This window comes from Camellia sinensis, chromosome 1 (assembly GCF_055761805.1).
Source record: "Camellia sinensis isolate YWXY chromosome 1, ASM5576180v1, whole genome shotgun sequence".
In the NCBI taxonomy this organism is placed as follows: domain Eukaryota; kingdom Viridiplantae; phylum Streptophyta; class Magnoliopsida; order Ericales; family Theaceae; genus Camellia; species Camellia sinensis.
This window is the reverse complement of record NC_138961.1, coordinates 143070072-143087953: the sequence shown is the minus strand read 5'-3', so window position 1 is coordinate 143087953 and position 17882 is coordinate 143070072. Positions and strand designations below refer to the sequence as shown.

Here is a 17882-nt window from a genome sequence, read left to right as displayed (position 1 = left end):
GAAGTCGCTCTCTAATAAGATTGATCTTGTCCACTGTTTGTTGCACAATCTCAGGCCCTAACAACTTCCTTTCACCCACATCATCCCAAAAAATAGGTGATTTACACTTTCGTCCGTATAAAGCCTCATTTGGTGCCATCTGAATGCTCGCATGATAACTGTTATTATAAGAGAATTCCACTAAGGCCAAATGCTCATCCCAAGAACCTCCAAGATCAATAACACAAGCCCTCAACATGTCTTCCAAGGTTTGAATAGTTCTCTCTGACTATCCATCAGTCTGACGATGAAAGGCAGTGCTAAAATTCAACTTAGTACCCAAAGCCGCATGCAAGCTTCTCCAAAACATAGATACAAATCTGCTATCTCTGTCAGACACTATGGTCATTGGAATACCATGCAACCTCACAATCTCCTTGGTATACAATTTTGCAAACCTCTCTAGAGAGAATCCCACCTTAAAAGCTAGAAAATGGGCGAATTTTGTCAATCGATCAACGATAACCCAAATAGCATTGTTCCCACCTTGGGTTTTAGGCAACCCTGTCACAAAATCCATGGTAATATGTTTCCACTTCCACTCGGGAATAAGAAGAGGTTGTAACTTACCTGCAGGTCTCTAATGTTCAACTTTCACTTGTTGACATACCAAACATTGAGCAACATACTGAGCAATTTCCCTCTTCATATTATTCTACCAAAAGTTCCTCTTCAAGTCTTTATACATTTTAGTGCTCCCTGGGTGTACCATATACCTTGAGTTGTGAGCTTTTCTCAGGATTTCTCTCTTGAGCTCAAAATCATTAGGCACACATAACCTCTCTCCAAATCTCAAGGTTCCATCTTTATGCATACAAAATTCCATCTGAAGCCCTATTTCCATTTCAGCCTTAAGTTTTTGCAACTGAGGATCTCTTCTTTGAGCATCTTTAATTCTATCAATCAATGTGGGTTGAACCCTAAGGTTTGCCAACTGCACTCCATGGTTGTGCCATCTAATCTCAATATTCAACCTTCGTAAGTCCTCTAAGATATTCTTTTGGTTAGTGATCAAGGTAGCCAAATTACTCTAGGTCTTTCTACTCAAGGCATCCGCCATTGCATTGGCTTTTCCTAGATGATAATTGATTGTCAAATCATAGTCCTTTAATAGCTTCAACCATCGCCTTTGCATCATATTCAATTCTTTTTGAGTGAAAATATATTTCAAACTTTTATGATCAGTGAATATCTCACATTTCACCCCACACAGGTAGTGCCTCCAAATTTTCAATGCAAACACCACAGCAGCCAACTCCAAATCATGCGTAGGATAATTCTGCTCATATGGCTTCAACTGCCTAGACGCATATGCCACTACCTTATCATTCTGCATCAGGACACAACCCAAGCCCATCTTCAATGCATCACTATAGATGGTAAAATCTTTATCTCCAGACGGAACTATAAGCACTGGAGCAGACACCAATCAACTCTTTAGATCCTGGAAACTCTTCTCACAATCATCAGACCATTCAAATTTAACCCCTTTTTGTGTTAAACGAGTCAAAGGAATAGAAATTCGGGAAAATCCCTAAACAAACCTTCTATAATAACCTGCTAAACCCAAGAAGCTACGAATTTCAGTGACACTAGTAGGCCTATTCCACTCTACCACCGCCTCCACTTTCTTGGGGTCAACAGATACCCCATCTCTAGATATCACATGACCCCAAAATGATACACTCTCCAGCCAAAATTCACACTTCTTTAATTTAGCAAATAATTTCTTCTCCCTTAATATCTGCAACACTATTCTCAGATGTTTTTCGTGCTGCTCCTTACTCTTCAAGTACACAAGAATGTTATCAATAAAAACTACCACAAACTGATCTAAGAAGGGTTTAAATACTCTGTTCATTAAATCCATAAAAGTTGCAGGCGCATTGGTCAACCCAAACGGCATCACTAAAAATTCATAATGCCCATACCTAGTTCGGAAGGCTGTTTTAGGTATATCTTCCGCCTTAACCTTCAACTGATGATAACTAGAACGAAGGTCAATCTTAGAAAAGACTTGTGCTCCTTGCAACTGATCAAATAGGTCATCTATCCTAGGCAAAGGATATTTATTTCGAATTGTCACCTTGTTCAACTCTCGATAATCAATGCAAAGGCGAAAACTACCATCTTTCTTTTTCACAAATAAAACGGGTGCACCCCAAGGAGAAACACTAGGCCTAATAAGGCCCTTATTTAGTAACTCTTGTAACTATTCCTTCAACTCTTTTAACTCTACTGGGGCCGTCCGATATGGAGCTTTGGAGATAGGACCCGTACTGGGTATCAATTCGATGGCAAACTCAATCTCTCTATCTGGTGGCAACCCTGGTAAGTCTTCAGGAAAAACATCGGGAAATTCCTTCACAACTAGAATATCCTCTAACTTTAATTCAGTTTCATGGGTATCTCTCATAGAAGCTAAATAACCCTCGCAACCATTCCTCAACAATCGTTTAGCTTGCAAAGCTGAGATTACCAAAAGAGGAGTGTTAACTCCACTACCCACAAAACAAAATTCTGGTTAATCAGGAATCTGAAACACTACCCTTTTTCCTCGACAATAAACAGAAGCATAATTGGTTGCCAACCAATCCATTTCAAGAATTATGTCAAAGTCTCGCATATCTAAAACAGTTAAGTCTACAAGCAATTTCCTGTCATCTATACTAACCACACGAGATTTGTAAATTAAGTCAGCAACCATAACACCTCATATCGGGGTTTTAACACATAAGTCGATCTCTCTAGAGACAAATTTCCATCCATGTTTCTAACAAATCCCATAGACACAAATGAATTTGTAGCGCCAGAATCAAATAACACATGTGCATAAACAGAAGACACTAAAACAGTATCTGATACCACCGTGTTGGAAGTCTGAATATCTTGTTGCGTGAGTGTGTACACTCGACCTGGACTCTTTGGCTTATGACCTCCATTTTTCTTTTGATTTCCTGAAGACCCTCTGTCTGTTGATGTTCCTTTATTTGTCCATGCTTTTTGTTCAGTCTCACGTCCCTTCTGATTAGGGCAATCAGCTATCTTGTGCCCCTGTTGCCCACAAAAGAAACAAGCCCTAGTATTCCAGCGACACTCATTATCCCGATGGAACCCATTACATCTAGTGCACTATATCCGATCATTCTTCTTATCAACACTACCACCCATAGTTTGACTTTCCCAACTCCCAACTGAAGAAGTGCTTTGTCTCTTAGCATTGCCCTTCGAACTATTGTTAGTTTGAAAGTTGGTAGAACTAGGTCTCTTTTATAATTCTCTTCTTTCTCTTCTTGGGCTCTAGTGAGGCCACTCTCAACCAACAATGCCTTATTCAACACTGCTCCAAAAGTAGGTAACTCGAAAGGAGCCACCTGTTGCATAATGTTCGTTCTTAGCCCACCTTCGAACTTTCGTGCTCTGCTATCCTCGTCTGCTTCAAATGCGGATACAAATTTAGACAACTTCGTAAACTCTGTTTCATATTTTGCAACCGTCTTATTCCCTTGCTCTAACTTCGAAAATTCCTTCTGTTTTTGTAGACGAACACTCCTAGGGAAGTATTTCTCATTGAATGCATTCTTAAACTTTTCCCATGTATAAGGGTTGGTATCATGCTCATGTATGCGCTTCTCCATCTGCCACCAATCATTAGCTATTCCTTGTAGCATAAACGTAGCATATGTCACCTTCTGATCATTCGTACACTCAAAAACGGGAAACAACTTTTCCATTTCTGTCAACCATTTTTCAGCCTCCAAAGGGTCTGTGGCTCCGTCAAATGCCAAGGCTATCTTCTTAAACTCAGTATTGTTAAAACGTGGCTTCGGTTGTGGCCCAACACCTGGCTGCATCCGTTGTTGTTGCTCTATAAGTCTAGTCAAGTTATTCCCTATGGTGGTTTGTTGTTGCACCACCCTGGCCAAAGTTTGAAGCACTTGAATCATTCCAACCGGATTGGGGATTGCAACTTGTTCTTGTTGTCCCAACTCTTGCCCCTGATTTCCTCTGACTGCTTAAGAACCACTACCAATATTAGTTACATTCCCTCGCCGATAGTTATTACCAGTCCGTCGATTCGTTTGACCCTGGCGTGTATTCCTAACCATATTTGCCAATGTCTCCTCATGTTCCATTGCAACCTATATGTATCAATAATAAAACTCATCTTATTCTATTCTCAAGTCCCTATAACATATAAATAAAATTAACATTATACCAAATTATAAGCGTTCCCAATCCTACATCTTCCCAATCTTATCACTATTCTATACTAGCCTTTCAAATTACAACCTGGCTCTGATACCATAAAATTGTCATGCCCTAAGCTCCGTGACAACACCGCACACTCATTTAAGTGAGCATGCAAGGCTAAGAGTCCAACACATAACCAACAATGTAAAAATACTCCAATTAAATCCTTAATTTTCATAATGCTAAAATCCATAAAAATTGATAATTCTTATCATATGAAATTGTCCACCAAGTCCACTAATGAAATCCACTAACAAAACAATAATCTAAATACTTAAATCATAGTCTTACTCTCGGCACTCCCACAAGTAAAAATCCCACGCAGCTCTACTCCTCAGAATTTGAAAAAAAAATAAGGGTAAGCTAGATAGCCCAGTAAATAACCAACCATTACTGCTAGCTGGATCAAGTATATAAAAAAAATAGTTGATAACCAATAAATATATTTATTTGCTACCATTCAATAAATGAACAATTATTTTGTAAGATGGTTTCATAGCTGAAAATAAACAGTGTAGCAATACATTTTAACTGAAAAGACAATGAGGTAATTTGACGAAATTTCGTTGTTCAAAATTGATGGTTCGATATTCAATGGTTCAATGATGCGATTCACAAAACCTAAGTCTTGGTGACTACGGTCACTTAGCCCGTGACAAGGCCCAGAACCACACATAGGCCGGTGGTAAAGCCCCAAAAGAAACTAATTTCTGTGCCAATAAATAACCCCCATTGTCTAGGGTCCAAATCGTAGTCAGACTAGAGTGATGTTCAAAATTCAAACAATACACAACTTTTAAATAAAATATTCGATATTTTCATAATAAACCTTTGGTACAATTTTCAGACTAGTTTCACAAAATATTCAAATAATTTTCATAATAATATTCAATTTTATTTTATACTTGACCCATATTTTATTTTAAGAGAAGATGAAGGCTATAAATAAATATTTATAATTTCAAACAATTCAATAGGAATAAAAATGAACCAACAGTGATAGAGGCTTACTTACATCAAACGCTTAAAATAATATTCCACCACACTACCTCCAGACACTCAGCTCCACTAATTCAATCACACAAACCTAATAAATAGAACCTCAAATAAATTAATATTTTGATGTCTTTCACACATCAACAAGAACCCATTATATATATATATATATATATATATATGCTTAAAATCCAAGAGACACCAAATCTATCCACCCAATTCAATAGCCAAACATACCTTACCCAATGTACAAAACCCAAAAGTCAAAACACACCTACCCAAATTGCTCCACTCTTACACGTTGCACCCAAACATCCAATTCTCAAAATAAAACTAATAATCAGTAATACAGGAAAACTTTTACCTCCCCCAATGGGTGTCCAAATATCACCAATTTTGAGCCTTCAATCTCTACGGTAGTCTCTCTTCCGAAACCTCTGTAATGTTGTGATACCACATAACGTGAAAGCCTTTTTTTTTTCTTTTTAAAAGGGTTAAAAAAAAACCTAATTCTTAAGATTACTAAATTACCCATACAATTTATTTTAATTATTAATCTATCCAAAAATAATTCTATAAATAACTTGGATTTTACACCACCTCTCCATGTGTTATAACTTCCATGATAGCCCAACGACTCCTAAGAAAAGGTGGTTGTGGTTATATTTGTTATGTGATTGATACTCAACAAGAGGCCCAACACTTAACAGTATCCCTGTGGTTAGAGAATTTCGAGATGTCTTTCCTTAAAACCTACTTGGTACCCCAATTGACCGGGAAATCGAATTCACCATTGAAACCCAACTTGGTACACAACCAATATCAAATGCTCTTTATTGCATGTTGTAGACACCCCATTTTTGACCGTCCTTAAGACTTGGACGTCATCGTTTGAACACTCGATGATCATCCATGATCGTGTTCGTTTTGAGTTCTCGGAGGTCTCGGCTACGCGCCTCGCCTCAAGATCTCTCAACTTATTTGTTTTGTGCTTGGTCATGGACCAAACACTTGTGTTTTTGCTTCTAAGGGCGGGGAATGGCTTGTTGGTCATCCCCACACCTCACCGGCCATGGCATGAGGCCACCAGCATTATTTTATTGCTACCGGCCAAAAGTGATGGTCGGTCGGCACTGTATTTAGTCGGCCGGCCCTTTGTGTTGGTCGATCGGCCTTTTCTGCTGGCCGGGCCCTATTCATCTGCTTTATGCAGGTGTATAGAGGATTTGCACCTTTGTTTTAGCTTCTTGAGGAAGCTTAAATCTTTTGAACCCTTATTTTAGCTTCTTGAGGAAGCTTGAACCTTTTGAACCCTTTTTTTAGCTTCTTGAAGAAGCTTAAACCTTTTGAACCTTTTTAGCTTCTCCAAGAAGCTTGACCCTTTTTAGTTTCTCCAAGAAGCTTGAACCTTTCTTAGCTTCTTGAGGAAGCTTGACCCCTTTACTCTAGCTTCCTCAAGAAGCTTGACCCTTTTTGCTTTAGCTTCTAAGAGAAGTTTGGCCCTTTTGCTCCAAGCTTCTAAGAGAAGCTTGGACCTTTGTTCCTCTATAAGAGAGAGCCTCTCCCTCATTAGAAAAGGTTCCAAAAAAATTTTGCTAAGGCATACACATATATCTCTCTTTGTCTCTACACTTAGGCTTAGAAAGAGTGAAGCTCTTGGCCCCTTTGCACACCAACTCTTAGCCTAACACCTCCATCATCAACCTAAGGATCTTGGCGGCCATTTTCAGAGGTTGAAGGTCTGGTTTTTTGGTCTCAAAGCTGCTGGTTTTGCTGAAGCTATAAGGGTAACACACTTTACCCTCTTTTGGTCTTTATTTTGCTTCATCTTTTAGCCATACTTGCAAGCATTTTTGAGCTTTGTCATAAACTGAAAAAAGTCTTATTTTGAGCTCCTTTTGAAGTTTGTTTAAGACCACTTTTGTGTTTGGGGTTGTCTAGCCCTTCTTAGGCCTTGTTTGGCCTCATTTTTGTGCCTTGTTTGTGAGCTTCGGGACCACCTTGTATTGACCTTCTCACCACTGAAATCTAGAGAGATTTCAGTGGTGGGGATGATGTTTTGAGGTCCTAAGAAGGAGAGGGCCATCCCCTCTCCTTATTGTCTTGTTTACTTGCATTTTTGGCCTTACAAAGGAGCCCATATTTGCATGCATCCCAAGCTTGGTTCAGACCCTTTTTGGTGAGTTTTAGGACCTGCATAAGCTCTTTCCAGAGCTGGTTTTTCCATATTAGATGTGCTTCTTGCATGTGTAGAATAACTCCTTTCATGGCCTTTCAAAGGAGCACCTCATTCTTGCATGTATTAGACACATTTCAGTGGGTATTTATTCATATTTTGGCATGCCATGAATCTGTTTATGGCTGGTTTGGTGGTCCCTCATATGCTCCATAAGCTTGTAGTGTAAACCATGCTTACTAGCTTACTTTGCATGTTATTTTGGCCCTCCATTCTAGCATATTTTGGTCATGCCTTAAACTGATTTTGTGCATGTTTTGGACTGCCTTAGCTCTGTTTTTATGTCCCATGGTCGAATGGTATTTTCCATGTATGCTTGTAGTGTAATAGCCATGCCTAGTCTTGAGTTTTGAAGCCTATTGCATGCTTATATTGAGGTGTTTGCATGTTTTGGCATCATTGGGTATGATATTTTAGAGCTTGTACTTGTGCCATACTCCCATGTTTTCCATGCTTTAAGTGCTATTAAGAGTTGTGCTTGTATGCCATGTTACAATGTGTTGTGCATGTTATGTTGTTAGCATTGTGTATGCCATGTCACTCCTTGCATTGTGTATGCTAGGTGGTTAGTTGCATTGAGCATGCCATAGTTCATATAGCATTGTGTGTGCCATATAGTCCATAGCATTGTGTATGCTAGGTTGCATGTTTGCATATTTAGGTTGTATGCCTATTGCATATTGCTTGCTAGCATACTCATTTTGCATTAGTTTGTTTGCATGCTTAGGTTGCATAACATTGAGCATGCATCCCTTGCCTCTTGATCAATCATGATAGAGGCTGGGGCCCTTTATGTGTTTTGTGCATTTCATTCCATATTGAATTGCACACTTGACTCTTTGGCCATCATGCATGGAAATACGTGATTGGTGGCCCGAGAGTCGAGTACCATACTCCCTTGAGTCTTAAACATGATAGGAAGGTTGGTTGTGCATACATTGCTTTGAAAATGCATTATCATGCTCTGTTTGCCCTCTGCTGCTGTCAAACAGAATTCTGCAGGAAGAGATGGCCGGTTGGCCATCTTCAGTGCCGGCCGGCTATCCATTATTGGCCGAGAGCCTCACAACTGGTCGATGACCACTTTTTCATAGCCGGTGACCATCCCTCTTGGCCGATGACCTCCCATAGTGTTCAGGGAGTGTTCCAGAACCAACCTTGGGACTCATGCAATTTTCAGAGGCATAAAGCAATACAAACAGAGGCAACTGTGGCATGGTGATGGATTTCTGAGCGGAGCCGAGCATGCATACATTCATCCATCTTCCTGAGGCTATTTTACTGCTTTCAGTAGCTTAATTAATTTGTCAATTAGTTAGGTGGTTTTGTAGTTAATTAATTAGCTTGTTAGTTGATTAATTTGTATTATTCATTCGGTCCCTTCGAGAGAAGGCAAATTGTGTAATAAGCATGCGTGTGTGTGATGCATGTCTTCCAACCCCCACTTCTTTCTCTCTTTTATTTACTAACTTATGATGGTTAGTTTAGGACATGTTTCAATTAGCATACTTATGCTCGCATGTTTGCATTTATTCATCTGTCTTGCATGCACCGGGTTCGGCGCATCATGCTAACTGCATTGTATTTCTATTCCAAATTGAATACATGTTATCTGTTGCATCTCATATGCCATATTAGAGTAGCCGAGCCTATCTTAAGTTGCATTTTTGCATGTGTTGCATTAGGCATCTCAGCATAGTTAGGATTCATGCATGATTTCTAATTAGCTTCTCTTTTGGCTTGGATTACTCGGTAAGCTTTTATGCTTTAGCATCCTTGCATGTGTGTGAGTGACTGCCATGATAGCATGCTTACCATGAGGCTATATGTTTATGTGATATAACTGCCTGAATGTCTATGGGTGAAGGTTGGGTTGCTTGAATTGGAATAATTCGTTGAAACCCGTATTTTAGCCTACTTGCGAGTAGCAAACTTCAATCCATTTTTCAAAACAAACGGATATACGATACTTTGTTCCAACTTAGGCAATCCAGTCTATACTTGTATGCTATGCGCATCACGTAGTAATTCTAGGCTAATAAACCGAAATAAGATCACATAATGTTTTCAAAAAATTGATATCATGGTTAGTAGAGGCCGATCTTTGATCGGGCGAGCGGGGGTGCTCATAGCTGACCTTTCTCAATCGTACCCAAGTTCCCAAGCCGAGGCAACTTTGATGATGACGGACACGTGGCCTTAGGCAACGAGTCAGGGTTTCCTAAATTTTCCCAAAATAAATATTTAGGTGGTGACTCTGTATCTGGCAAAGCAGTCCATGTTTGGCACTTCTTTCTAAAAAATTTGTTTTCCATAAACGATTTGCTAGATTTGGACTCTTTGGTGATTTATCAGTCTTGCATTGCACTTTGCAAGATCAGATTAAGAACCGTGACAATTTGAGTCCGAACTGTAGTGAGCCCCAATGAACAAAACGGGATCTTTCCTGGGACGTTCGGGGACGTCTACACATGTCAATGATAAAATTGAAAGAACTGAAGACCTAACTCCAGGAACTCCTGGACAAATGCTTTATTCGACCAAGTACCTCACTATGGAGAGCTCTAGTACTGTTCGTAAAGAAAAAGGATGACACAATGAGGTTATGCATCGATTACCGGAAGTTGAACAAGGTCACCATCAAGATTCGATAGCCCTTACCACAAATTAAAGACTTGTTTGATCAACTTCAAAGTGCCCAAGTGTTCTAAAAAATCGACTTGCCTTCCGGCTATCATCAACTAAAAGTCAAAACGGAAAGCATCGAAAAGACTGCCTTCAGAACACGTGACGAGCACTACGAGTTTCTCGTCATGCCATTTGGCGTCACAAATGCTCCAGCGGCCTTCATGGACCTCATGAACTGAGTGTTCAAACCATACTTGATGAGTTCGCCATCGTCTTCATTGACAACATTCTCATATACTCAAAGTCACCAGAGGACCATGAGCAACACTTGCAAACAGTTCTGTAAACACTACGTGATCATAAACTTTATGCCAAGTTGAAGAAATGCGAATTTTGGATCACTAGTGTACACTTCCTTGGTCACGTCATTAATAAGGATGGCATCTCAGTCGACCCCCAAAAAGTTGTAGCGATCGTGGATTGGCCACGACCTACTAACATGTCTGAAATTCAAAGCTTCTTGGGTCTAGCAGGCTATTACCGATGCTTCGTTCAAGATTTCTTGAAGATAGCATCACCCTTGACCCAACTAACTCAAAAAAACAGACCCTTTAAATGGACTGACAAATAGGAACGTTGCTTCTAAGAGTTAAAAAGTAGACTTGTGTCAGCTCCTATACTAGCATTACATACGGGACGGATGGGTTTGTAATTTATAGCGATACCTCATACAATGGTTTGGGTTGTGTTCTTATGCAAACTGGAAAAGTCATTGCTTATGCATCGCGTCAATTAAAAACTCATGAAAAGAACTACCCAATCCATGATCTGGAATTGGCCGCAGTAAATTTTGCCCTCAAAATCTGGCATCATTATCTTTACGGAGCAACCTGTGAAATTTGTACTGATCACAAGAGTCTTAAATATCTGTTTACACAAAAAGAATTGAATATGAGGCAACGACGATGGCTAGAATTTATGAAGGACTATGATATAGAAATTCATCACCATCTAGGCAACGCCAACGTAGTAGCAGATGTATTGAGCCAAAAGACGACCAAAATTTGGCATGTACCCTCATTTCCCCTCTAGATCAATGGATCACTCGCCAATATAACCATGGAACCCACATTGATTGGAGAAGTTAGAGCACGCCAATGTGAAGATAGACTTTTGAAGAAAAAATACGAGTAGCAAAAACGTACTCTCAATGCTGACTTCACTATAAATAATGGGATGCTAAAATTTCAAAATCGAATTTGCATACCCGACATTCTAGAGCTCAAGAAAAAGATATTGGTGGAAGCTCATAGCTCAAGATTTGCAGCCCACCTTGGCAATACAAAGATGTACCACGATCTAAGATAACACTACTGGTGGACAGGAATGAAAAGAGACATAGCAAGCCACGTCTCCAAATACCTACATTGTCAACGTGTTAAAGAAGAACATCAAAAACTTGTAGGAATGCTGCAACCACTCCCTATTCTTGAATGAAAATGGAAACATGTTACCATGGACTTCGTGGTCGGGTTACCACATTCAGTCTTGAAGAATGATGCAATATGGATTATAGTAGATCGATTGACGAAGATGGCACATTTTTTTACCAATCAGAATCATATACTCCATTACTAAGTTCGCCACTCTATACATCAAGGAAATCATTCGGTTACACGATACCCTAGTTTCAATCGTGTCTGACTGAGATCCCCGCTTCGTGTCTCACTTCTGGAACAAATTGCAAGAGGCTTTGGGAACCACATTGAAGTTTAGCACTGCTTATCACCTGCAAATTGATGAGCAATCCGAAAGAACAATCCAGACTTTGGAAGACATGTTACGTGTGTACGTACTAGACCTTAAAGGTAATTGGGATGAGCACCTACCTTTAGTGCAATTCGCCTATGACTACAGCTACCAAACAAGCATTGGAATTACACCATACGAAGCCTTATATAGAAGGAGATGTCGATCACCTTTGTGTTGGACAGAAATCGGAGACAGGAAATTGTTAAGCCCTGAAATCGTACAAATAATGAGTGATAAAATTCAACTCATCCAACAACGAATTCACACTGCCCAGAGTCACCAAAAAAGCTATGCAGATACACAGAGATGAGACTTGGAATTTCGAATAGAAGATCATGTATTCCTAAAGATCTCACCAACAAGAGGGGTTATTTGATTTGGAAAGGGAGGAAAGTTAAACCCACGTTACATCGGGCCATTTGAGATACTAGAAGTGATTGGTCCTATGGCATATCGCCTTACATTGTCACTTGAATTGTCAAATGTCCACAATGTGTTTCACGTTTCGATGCTTCAACGGTATCTTCGAGATCCAGAGCATGTTGTCGATTATGAGAACCTAGAAGTTCAAGAAGATTTCTTTTATGAAGAACGACCAGTACAGATTCTCGATCGTCGTGATCAAGTTCTTCGAAACAAGACTAAACCTCTTGTAAAAGTTTTATGGCGGAATCATCGTATCGAAAAAGCTACATGAGAAACGGAGAGTCAAATGTGGGCTCGATATCCATATCTTTTTGAAAACGAAGGTATGACAAGTTTGAAGACAAACTTCTATTTAGGGGGAGAGAAATGTGACACCCTAATTGTTTAATTAATTTAATTAAAAATAGATAAGTAAATAAATAAATAAATAGAAAGTAAAATAATAGAAATATATTTGAATTGTGTGTACTAAAATGTAATCTAATCTAAAATTAGAAGAATTGTTGCTACCAAAACATAACAATATGGTTAATATATTGTTTGGGGTTATATTTGCTAAAATATAGTTTAATTAGGGGATCATTGTGACCTATAAAAAAGATAGTATACAATATAATTGTTTTAGGAGATGGGCCCAAGTGTAATTACTCAGCAAAGAAATTACATGTGGCACTAAAAGAGGTGTATAACTTGTTGGAGAGTCTAGTAACTTGATGAAGGAACGTGTTGAGAAGGCAATGCTTGAGGCACTCAAGTGTGCCACCTGAGAACATTGTTGGAAGTATTTGGAGTATGTCATATGTAAAGTAATGATTAGGGGAAATTTTTGGCATATAGGGATAAGCATTTAGGCCAAGTATATAAAGGAGGAAAGGTGAAAAACATAGGAGCACAAAATAGTAAGAAAAGAAAGTAAAAGCAAAGAGTACAACTCGGAGAATCAAGTGGGATAAATAGTAGGAATCAACATTAATGTGAGTTATATTATACTTTGAGTCACCATAACATATTTTCTGCATGTCTTGAATTACCATAATTTATTTTATACAATTCATGTTGTATAAGTTATATTAATATTTCAATTACGTTGATTATTTTTTGAACTCTATTTGCTTAAATTGAAACCCATGGATATGATTTGTTTAAATTTTAAAAATTATTTGACAATGGTTATATAAATAATTATTTTTGTAAGTACCACCATGGGAGTCCCATGCCTTGGGAGACTTAAATAAACCATTTGCTTCAAATTGGTCATTTTGTGGCCTTCTGTTTGTCATGGATCCATTGACCTTTGTTTTAATTGTCACTGTAGTGACCTCTGTTCTGTTCTGTACCGTGATTATGATTATTTTGCTTATATGATTTCTGAATTAAAATTTTGTTATTTAAATAATTTATTTATTCAAACTAAATTATTCGTTATTTTAGCCTAAATAATTATCCATGGTAATTTTTTTGTACACTCATATTTCTCACTCTACCATATGCTTATAGCTGTTATTCCTTTTTAGGTGATGAGATTTAGCGGGATTGAGATTGTGAATAAATCGCTTTTTTTTTTTTTGTTTTTTTGTTTTTACTATCTGTAATCCTGATTAGACTGTTGTAATTAAATAAGATCCAAATGAATATTTTTATTTTAAATAATTTTTTTTTGGTACCCATTTATCTTATTTTATTTTATTCGCTTGCGCTATTAATATAGAAATTTTAGAATTATTATTGTTGCGATGCCTAACCCTAGGTACCAAGGTTGGGTAGTGACATAAGGTATATAGATACCATCTCTAGCCCCGTAGGTTTCCCACGTTGCTTGTCTTACCATTTGCCATATCTTTGTTTCAAGATGAGCTAATCTCTTTGGCATACAACTCATATCACTTAATCTTAATTCTACTTTGGCCCACATAGGTTATTAATTGCATGGTTAAGTTTGGTTTGGCCCAAAAATATACTAATCACATTGTTATGTTTTGGTAATAACAATGTCCCTAATTTACATTTTAGCACATATAACTATATTTTATTTTATTTTATTTATTATTTTTATTAAATTAATTAAACAATTGGGGTGTCACATTTCTCTCATCCTAAATAGAAGTTTGTCCTTAAACTTGTCGTACCTTAATTTTCGAAAAGGTGTGGATATCGAGCCCGCATTTGATTCTCGATTTTCCACATAGCTTCTTCGACACGATGATTCCACCATAAGATTTTTACTAAAGGTATAGTCTTGTTTCGGAGAATCTGATCACGACGGTCGAGGATTTGTACTAGTTGCTCTTCATAAGAGAGATTGTCCTGAACTTCTAGGTTTTCGTGATGAATGACAAGTTTTGAGTCTCGAAGATGTCGCCAGAGCATTGACACATGAAATACATTGGACAATTCTGGTGGAAAGGCAAGACGGTATGCTATAGGGCCAACCCTTTCCAGTATTTCAAATGGACCGATGTAACGTGGATTCAATTTTCCTTGCTTTCCAAATTGAATAACTTTACTTGTTGGTGAGACCTTTAAGAAAACATGTTCTCCTACTTGAAACTCCAAATCCCGTCTCCGTGTATTTGCATAGCTTTTCTAGTGGCTCTGGGCAGTGCGAATTCGCTATTGGATGAGTTGAATTTTATCATTGGTTATCTGCACAATTTCTAGACCTAACAACTTCTGGTCTCTTATCTCTGTCCAACATATAGGCGATTGACATTTTCTTTCATACGGTGCCATTCTGATACTTGCTTAGTAATTGTTGTTATAAGCGGATTCTACTAATGGTAGATGCTCGTCCCAATTACCTTGAAGATCTAATACGCATACCCGCAACATGTCCTCCAATGTTTGGATCGTTCTTTCGGATTATCTATCAGTTTGCGGGTGATAAGTGGTGCTAAACTTCAGTGTTGTTCCCAAAGTTGCTTATAACTTGTTCCAGAATTGAGATACGAAGGGTCTCGATTTGATACAATTGATACTAGGACGCTATGCAATCGAATGATCTTCTTGATATATAAAGTGACAAATTTGTTAAGAGAGTACATGACTATGACGGGTAGAAAATGTGCTGATTTCGTTAGTCGATCTACTATGACCCATATTGTATCGTTCTTTGAGGCTGATTGTGGTAATCCAATAACAAAATCCATGGTAATGTGTTCCCATTTTCATTCAGGAATAAGAAGTGGTAGTAGCAGTCCTGCAGGTCTCTGAAGCTCTGCCTTAACTCGTTGACATTGGAAACATTTAGAAACATGGCTTGCTATGTCTTTCTTCATTCTCGTTCACCAAAAATGCTCTTTCAGATCGTGGAACATTTTCGTATTTCCAGGATGAGCTGTGAATCTTGAGCTATGGGCTTCCATAAATATCTTCTTTTTTATTTCTAGAATGTCAGGTATACAAATTCGGTTTCAAAGTTTTAGTACCATATTGTCTATAGTAAAATCGAAATTGGGCGTACTTCTTTGGTCATCGTATTTTTTCTTCAAAAGCTTGTCCTCACATTGACGCGCCCTAATTTCATTGACTACTGTAGGTTCCATGACTATATTAGCGAGAAACCCATCAGCCTTGTGTGGAACTAACTCAAAGTCTAGTTTTTCCAAGTCTCCAATAACTGATTCATTGTTAGTAAGGAAGTATGCCAAACTTTGGGTGGTCTTTTGACTTAGTGCATCTGCTACCACGTTAGCCTTCCCTGGGTGGTGTTAAATCTTCATATCATAATCTTTCATAAACTCTAACCACCGTCGTTGCTCATGTTTAGTTCCTTCTATGTAAATAGATATTAAAACTTTTGTGGTCGGTGTAAATTTTGTATGTTACTCCGTAGAGGTAATGACGCCAAATTTTAAGAGCAAAAATCACCGCAGCCAATTCCAAATCATAAGTTGGGTAGTTCTTCTCGTGAGTTTTTAGTTGACGTGAGGCATATGCAATAACCTTCCCATCTTTCATAAGTAAGCAACCTAGTCCATTATATGAGGCATAGCTGTAGATTACAAATCCATTTGTTCCAGTAGGGAGTGCCAATATGGGCGGTATCACAAGTTTATTTTTTAACGCCTAAAAGCAACATTCTTGTTTATTTGTCCACTCGAACGGTGTGTTTTTCTGGGTCAATTGAGTCAATGGTGATGCAATTTTTGAGAATCTTGAATGAAACGTCAGTAATATCCTGCCAGTCCCAAGAAACTCTGAACTTCAGATACATTAATAGGTTGCGACCAATTCACAATTTCTGCAACCTTTTATGGATCGACGGAGATGTAGTTCTTGTTAACCACGTGGTTAAAGAAGTGTAAGCTAGTGATCCAGAATTCGCATTTCTTTAATTTGGCATAAAGTTTGTGATCACGTAGTGTCTGCAGAACTGATCGTACGTGTTGTTCATGGTCTTCTGGTGTTTTAGAGTATACGAAATGTCATCAATGAAGATAATAATGAACTCATCAAGATAGGGTTTGAATACTCAGTTCATGAGGTCCATAAAGGCCGCTAGAGCGTTTGTGACACCAAATAGCATGACAAGAAACTCATAATGTCCATAACGTGTTTTGAAGATAGTCTTCTCAATGTTTTCGACTTCGACCTTCACTTGATGGTAGCCAGACCTTAAGTCAATCTTCGAAATACCTGAGCACCTTGAAGTTGATCAAATAAGTCATCGATTCGCAGCAAAGGATACCGATTTTTTATGGTAACCTTGTTTAATTCTCGATAATCAATGCATAATCTCATCGTACTATCATTTTTCTTTACAAATAGCACTGGAGCTCCGCATGGCGAAGTACTTGGTCGTATAAAACCCTTGTCGAGCAATTCTTGAAGTTGCGTTTTCAATTCTTTTAATTCTACCATCGACATGCGATAAGGGGTCTTTGATATCAATTGTGTTATGTTGAGTTTTAATGGTGAATTCAACTTCCCAGTCAGCTAACGTACCAGGTAAGTCTTTAGGACAGATGTCAGGAAATTCCCGAACTACGGGTATTGAATCGAGTGTTGGGTTTATTTGTTGGTGTTGACCACATAACAAATACAACCATAACAATCTTTTCTCAAAAGTTGTTGGGTTAAACACGGAGGGGTAGAAACTCCAATTCCTTCAAAAACAAGTTCGTGCTAGTCGGGTAATCGGAGAAAGACCTTTTTGGTTATACAGTCAATAAAGGTACGGTTGGCAGCAAACCAATCCATTCCTAAGATTATGTCAAAACTACTAATGCGGAGTGGAATCAGATCCACATACAAGGTTTCATCTTTTAAGGATATGGCACAGGACTTGTATACCTCCGTATTAAGTGCAGAAACACCAGATGGAAAGGACATAGATAATGCATATCCCAAAGGTTCAGATGTTGATGTCAATTTGAGGGTAAAGTGTGGAGAGACAAAAGAATGAGTTGACCTAGAATCAATGAGAATATAAGCTGAATGACCACATATAGAGAGTGTACCTAACACAACGTTCTCCGTAGTATCGTGGTTT

General features: G+C 38.4%; 1 protein-coding gene across 1 annotated transcript; it reads right to left on the bottom strand.

Moving 5' to 3' along the window:
- Positions 1 to 268: 268 nt before the first annotated feature.
- Positions 269 to 17251, bottom strand: LOC114302963 (uncharacterized). The gene is made up of 11 exons (XM_082914998.1): positions 17035 to 17251; positions 15817 to 16088; positions 4106 to 4181; positions 3162 to 4051; positions 2795 to 3093; positions 2631 to 2708; positions 2279 to 2540; positions 1597 to 1825; positions 1283 to 1452; positions 749 to 973; positions 269 to 619 (listed from the first exon to the last, which is right to left on the bottom strand). The coding sequence occupies exons 1-11, from the start codon at positions 17249 to 17251 to the stop codon at positions 269 to 271; spliced, it is 3069 nt and encodes a 1022-aa protein (XP_082771124.1).
- Positions 17252 to 17882: the final 631 nt, after the last annotated feature.